The 6,572-nt window shown below is 47.2% G+C and overlaps 1 protein-coding gene across 1 annotated transcript; it reads right to left on the bottom strand.

Annotated features, from left to right (window-relative positions):
• Positions 1 to 579: 579 nt before the first annotated feature.
• Positions 580 to 5,772, bottom strand: LOC118157634 (pancreatic alpha-amylase-like). The gene is made up of 11 exons (XM_035312035.1): positions 5,731 to 5,772; positions 5,374 to 5,589; positions 4,619 to 4,765; positions 4,218 to 4,415; positions 3,166 to 3,396; positions 2,594 to 2,727; positions 2,384 to 2,506; positions 2,170 to 2,269; positions 1,889 to 2,010; positions 1,655 to 1,780; positions 580 to 897 (listed from the first exon to the last, which is right to left on the bottom strand). Exons 1-11 carry the CDS (start codon positions 5,755 to 5,757, stop codon positions 708 to 710), a joined length of 1,614 nt encoding a protein of 537 aa, XP_035167926.1. The 5' UTR covers positions 5,758 to 5,772; the 3' UTR covers positions 580 to 707.
• Between the last annotated feature and the right edge of the window lie 800 nt (positions 5,773 to 6,572).

Below are 6,572 nucleotides of genomic sequence, written 5' to 3'. Positions count from 1 at the left end.
GCCCTGAACCTCCTCCAGACTAAACATTCCCAGTTCTCTCAGCCACTCCTCCTAAGACTTGTGTTCCAGACACTTCACCAACTTTACAGCCCTTCTCTGGACGAGCTCCAGAGCCTCAATGTCCTTCTTGTACTAAGGGGCCCAAAACTAGACACAGTACTCGAGGTGTGGCCTTGCCAGAGCAGGGTACAGGGAGCGATCACCTCCCTGGTCCTGCTGGCTGCACTATTCCTGGTACAAGGCAGGATGCTGTCGGCCTTCTGGGCTACCTGGGCACACTGCTGGCTCAAGTTCAGGTGAGCATTGACCAACAGCCACAGATCCTCTTCCTCTGCACAGCTTTCCAGCCACTCGGCCCAAAGCCTGTGGCGCTGCATAGGGTTGTTGTGGCCGAAGTGCAGGACCCAGCACTTAGCCATGCTGAACGTTATCCATTGGCCTCTGCCCATCAATCCAACCTGTCCAGGTCCTGCTGCAGGGCCTTCCTACCCTCGGGCAGGTAGACACATCCCCCCAACTTCGAATTAAGACGCGATAATGCTACTACGATCCAGTTCATTAGGAGAAAAGACATCACTCTTCAGTTTGATTGCCATTTATTATTCACTGGGAACGGAGAAGCACAGATTCTTGAACACCGGGGAATCGCAAATGGGGAAAACAGCATACGTACAGACCGACAGGAGAGAAACAAATGCTGATTGAAGTTATAACTTGGCATCAACGTGAATTGCAACAAACGGATCTTCGTCACTGTTACTGATCTGGAAGTTAGCCATTCCATCCCCGGAAACATACACCTGCTTTCCAGTACATTTGTTGTCCTCCTTTTGTCCAGAAATAACATCACAGTAGGTACCAGCAGGCAGACCAGTTTGCAAATTGGTGTTCATGTACCTGTGCGAAAATCAGTGAACGCTGCTTCTCCTTTGTTTTCAAAACAGGTATTTCAAACTGGGTAAAGGAATTCTGAAGCTGATGTTATTGCATGACTTGGAAGGGCAATGTAATGCAAGGGAGTTCTGAGCCTGACCCTGCTTCTCTCCCTGCACTCTCCTAGCCCCCAAGAACTGGGGTGCCACTGCGTGAATCTAGCTCAGGCTGTAGGGGTTGTTCTCATTGGAAGAAAAGGAGAGGACAAAATCAAAGCATAAAAGAGCTTCACAGCAGGACGCGTGCTGCTAAAGGACGCGTGCTGCTAAAGGACGCGTGCTGCTAAATCCTAATTGTGATGATCGTTCAATCCATTAGGGTTGAACTGGCTCGGACTGGCTTGGATTGGACTGGCAGGTTTGGGTGAGGGAAGTGAGAGAGCGCCTTCTCTGCTCAACTTCAGCTCCTACTGCTTACATCCTTGGGCACTGCTCTGTCCACAGCCTCAGCCTTCTCTAATGTGAACTCATATGTGGGTGTACTGGAGATGGCATGATACGTGAGGGAGACCACAGGAATGGGATGCTCAAGAGGTTAACGAGCAATCGCTACATCTTCAGACACTCCACTCAGACACCTCAGCCTTGCTTTCGATATTCTCCATTCACCTGACAGTGCTCTAGCTCAAGGACATCCCCCCTTCCAACACCTGAGCCCTTTCAGCGTTCCGGGTGGGGAGCTATGCTTCTCCTCGGGGATACGGTCTCTCCCACCGACTTACCAGTCGTCGTTATTAAAGACGATGAAGCCTTTATTGCCACGGCCAAAAGCTACTTGATTGCTGCCGTTGTCCCACCAGTTTGAGAAAGGCTGGCCATCTACCACGTTACGGAAGATAACCATGTTCCTGAAAATGCAAGGAATGGCTGTCACTGGAGTTGCAAGAGCTCCACAGCCAAGAGGCTCACGATGCAAAGTCACTGCTTTTACTGCGCTTTGCTCCAGAGTCTCCTACCTTATTTGCCGCCAGCGATGTTCACAAACCCAGCCGTTGCCACAGGTGGTGTCTGCATTGATTGTAACAGACTTTGTTGATCCATCCGAGTTGCTGGGTGGTCCCATCCAGTCGTTGGTATCCTTTTATTGGAAAGAGACATTTGAAAGTTCTTGCTGGAAAACGCAGAGCAAAAAGCGGGATGGATGGAGCATCTAATTTCCACCCACCCGATCCAACACGGGACAGAGAAATCAATTGAGAAGTTTAGCAAACGTGAATCTTCAGCGTTACAAACTTACCCGCCCATTTACAAAATTTCTTGTCCAACGATAACTTGACATCACACGTGTGAACCCATATGGATGAGCCAACATGAAGCCAACGGCCATTTTATAAAGCCTGATGGGCCAAAAGCATAATGAGATGTGGCAAGAGAAAGCGTGCCAGGGAACAAACAGACAAACAAATCAGCAAGAGGAGGAGGCGTCACCCAGACAACCCAGCAGTCCTTACCTGGCGTCCCAGAAGGTCAGAATGGAAGCTCCACCAGCCCCGTGGCCCCGCTGGTTGTCATGGTTATCCACAAAGACCAGGGCTCTGTCAGAAGGCACAAAGCCCCAGCCTTCTCCCCAGTTCCTGGACAAAAACACAAAGACTTGAATCTACCCCGCCAAGCTGCGCACCCAGCGTATCCTAGGCAAGCTGGAGGATGGTCGCCCTTACTTTAAGTAGGACATCTTTTCTCCATTCCACTTGCGGATCACTGTCCCCAGTTTTGCACCATATTTGAACTCGGTCACTCGGCCATTTCCAAAGTACTGACTGCCTGTGATCGGCTCGCCGCCCAAGTCAATTACCTAGTACAGGAAGCAGAAGGTAATCATCTGTTCTGGTCCCACAGAGACAAAAAAAAAATGCAGCACACAGCTGGAAGCATTACCTCATGCTTTAGATCGAGAGAAATGCATTGCCCAGCACGTTCATTTCTGCTGGGCGGATCAACCAAAAGTTGGTACAATACAAGATGTAACCATGTGGAAAGATGGGGCTGTAGAGTTGCCCTAAGTTGCCGCCTACTCCCTCCTAGTTAGTTGACCATTAGAAATCCCGACATAGATTTCTTGCATTTCTGAAGGGCAGTTATCACTCGCCCACTGGACTGCAGAGCTGCCTTTCCTGGTGTGTAGGAACAGGCCCATGGCATCACTGCCACTCCTCAGGAGGAGGAAGGTAGAAAGGACACAACGACAAAGATAGTCAGAAAGAGAGGCAGAAAGAAAAATCATGGGGATTACCTCTTGGTAAATGAATGGTTTTGTTCCTGAAGGAAACCATTTAGTATTCAGAGTATTCAGCTTGTCCAGAAATGCTTTGATGTCCCCAGGCCACATATGCTTGGCAGCATCAATCCGGAAGCCTGCTACACCAATATCAATGAGGTGATTCATGTACTCTGCAACTTTTGAGCGTACATAGTCCTTGTCCAGGGCCAGATCAAGAAGACCACTCAAGCGACAGTCACGGACCTGTGTAAGGAAAAATGAATAATGTAAAGGAAAAGGAGAAAGGACAAAGGAGGAAGGTAACAGAGAAAGACAAAGGACAAAGGACAAAGGTAAATGGAAGAAAATAAAGGAAAAAGAAAAGGACAAAGGAAAAAGACAATGGATGAAGGACAAAGAAAAAGGAAAATGATATAATGGAAATAAAAGGAAATGGAAAAAGATGAAAGGAATGGCTATGGAGAAAGGAGAAAGGAGGAGGGAGGATGGAGCAAGAAGGAAGGAGGAAAGAGAAGGTGATGAATAGCACTGTGGTCTCACTCCATGCAGCAGCTTATAGAGCAGCTGTCAATAAAATATCACCTCCCCATCTTGATATCATCAGTGCTCAGAATGGAAATTGGCACAGCGTATCATTGCAAAGAAGATGAAGGCTGAACTGTGACACACATTCCACGTACAAAAAGAAAAGCATGTGAAGCCAGGGTAGCATCTTGACTGCTACCAGTTTTCCAGGGGGCACCTTATCAGGCTAAGCTGTGTTTACCAGCCGTAAGGAAGAGCTCACTGGCAGAGCTGAGTGCCTTGAGATCTGTCAATTCAGGCACATACTCCTGTGCATGCCCACATGAAACATGTGGGGCAGGTTTGTGATTTCTCGGTGCCTACAATACTGTGCACCACAAGTACCTTCCCTGAAGAGAAGCCTATGACATTCACCACTGTAGTCAATGGTCACGTGGCGAAGCACTGAATCTGTGGTAAACTACTCCCCTTGTGTGGCCTTATGGTAATCTTTACACAACAGGATAAAAAAAAATCACAGTTTTCCCATAGGAATTTACCTGATACATGTCTCCATAATTCTGGATTTCTCCATTTGAGGTGTGACATTTGCCATCATTGAAATCCCAGCTAGAGTACGGCACTCCTGGAAAACTTTCGCTCCCAGCATTGAAATAGCTTCCACACGTTGAGTGGGTGCCTGAGCCACCCGCAGACCCACACATGTGGTTGACAACAGCATCCACATAAATGTAAACCTGGAAAAGTAGTGATTGCACTTCAGTATGCTTTGTGGTGCTGGGAAGAGACAGTCAGAGCTTTACTGCATCACTGTTAATTCAACCTTTTCCCCTTTCACTTCATTCTCCATTTATGCCTCATTTGAGGACCGGAGCAGTGACTTCCCTCAGTTGAAACCACACTGCTCGCTGTATCAGTTAAATGTTTTAAAAGCACTTACTCCAACGTTGTTGCATCTGGTCACCATGTCTCTGAATTCATTTTCATTTCCTGATCGAGTGCAAATCTTGTAGCTGATGGGCTGGTATCTTTCCCACCAGGGTCTGTTTGGGTTAGTAATGACAATATTTTCATTTGGAGGAGAAACCTGCAGATGAGATGATGGACCTCAATAAGAAATCAGTAGTTTTTATTTCAAGTCCTAAGTGCAAAACGTGCACCAAGATTAGTCCTGGATCTCCATGAGAGACAGGCTTTGCGCCAGACCCGGTCTGTCTCGCTCGCTCCCTCCCTGCAGCACAAGCTCGGGTCTGCGAGATGTCTGCCTTGTAGACTGGTAACAAGGAAGTTCTCTTTTGTTCCCATGGGCTGCCCACGTCTAGCCTGGGCCTGCTGTCCAAGGACACGCGCATGGGAGGGCTGAAGCCACGGGAACTACTTTTGTCTGGAATAGAGACATCCTTTGGAAAGCCAGAACTCCACACTGAGACACTTGCCTTGGTAAAAAGGGAAAACTTAGCCTTCCAAGAGAAGCCCGTCAGGGGAAAGCTTGCACCTTTGCAGCTGGTCTGCTGGAGAGACACTCTACCCAAGCCGTCAGGATCTCCGGTTGCGCCTAACAGCATTTACTACTTCCATCCCCATGGTCCACACCAAAGTTACTTGGAGCTGGCTGTCTCTGATTCTGGCCTTTTGCGGATTATTAATTAAATGCTACAAAGCACTTTTACTACCTATGGGCAGGAAACAACGTACCTGAACTCCTCCAAATCCATTAGGAGCTAAGTAGCGTTCACACTCAAGAGCAATATCGGCCCAGCGCCATTCGAAGAGATGTACAATAGATGTCCGCCCAGCCTGAGTGTTGGAGTTGTACTGCGCCCCGCAAAGCCCTACGGCTGCGAGGAGAAGGAGGACTTGCATGGTGCCTTCAGCATAAGGCTGTGGTCTCTCCACTGGCCATTTATACTCCTGCAAGATGACAAAGGTCCTATTGCAGCTGACAGATTTCTCAGAGATAAACACTATCAGTTATTGTTTGGCTAGCGATCTGGGTATCACTCTTCCGTTTTGTTTTTTCCTTTAATTGCCCCACAGCTGAAGATAAAATACCTTTTCACAATGTTTATGCCTTATCATAATCCAAGCAGTCTGTGCGCAGTGCACCCAAATTTGGGACTGTATTCTTTCCAGTCATATAAACAAAGGTAATGTATCAGAAGTTAGCCCAGGCGTGACACGTGGACTCTCAAGGGGAGCTCTGGAACATAAAAGGAAAAGAATTAAAAGACAAGTGGAACTCTAATAGCTCTCAGAGAATGAATGAATTCATCAGCATTCAGAGGCATCTAGCGCTCACGATTAATCCCAGCTCACACCTGGCTACCAGACCAGCCACTCTCAGTCAATAGCAGATGCATCACACAACGTGTTGTGAGGCCTGAACAGCTGAATCACTTACCTTTAGCTTAATACAAGCCTAGAGGGAATGGTCTTATAAAATTTGACCTCAGATGCATTGGGTTGATCTTGGTAATAATGACAAAAGATAGGTTTGTTCTCACCTACCTCAAAATCAAAATTTGAAATCAAATCACTCAACCAGTGCATGGCCTGGTTCACAGTCACTTTATGTCCTTTAGCCAAGCAAAGCTCAGTTCTCCCACCGTTATACCCAGTGGCTTGCTGCAAACTAATGTTCAAGCTGGCTGTTCCAAAGGTAAATGTGAAATGCTTGTCAGTCTCAGGCATACTCAACTTAGACCTTGTGAACCAGTCTGAAGGCACAAATCATATTTGTATGTTTATGTATAAAGTTTAATTCCAGTGGGAAGTGTAGAGCTGGTCTTCAATTTCTACATCACATGAAATAAATGCTGCAGTCCAATATGATGGAATATTTGGATTCAGACATGATCACAAGCAAAGACACATCCATCTTGACACATGATGCC

The sequence above is a fragment of the Oxyura jamaicensis genome (genome assembly GCF_011077185.1).
Source record: "Oxyura jamaicensis isolate SHBP4307 breed ruddy duck chromosome 8 unlocalized genomic scaffold, BPBGC_Ojam_1.0 oxy8_random_OJ75943, whole genome shotgun sequence".
Taxonomy (NCBI): Eukaryota; Metazoa; Chordata; class Aves; order Anseriformes; family Anatidae; genus Oxyura; species Oxyura jamaicensis.
Note: the sequence above shows the minus strand (reverse complement) of the source record. Positions and strands in the feature narration are given on the sequence as shown.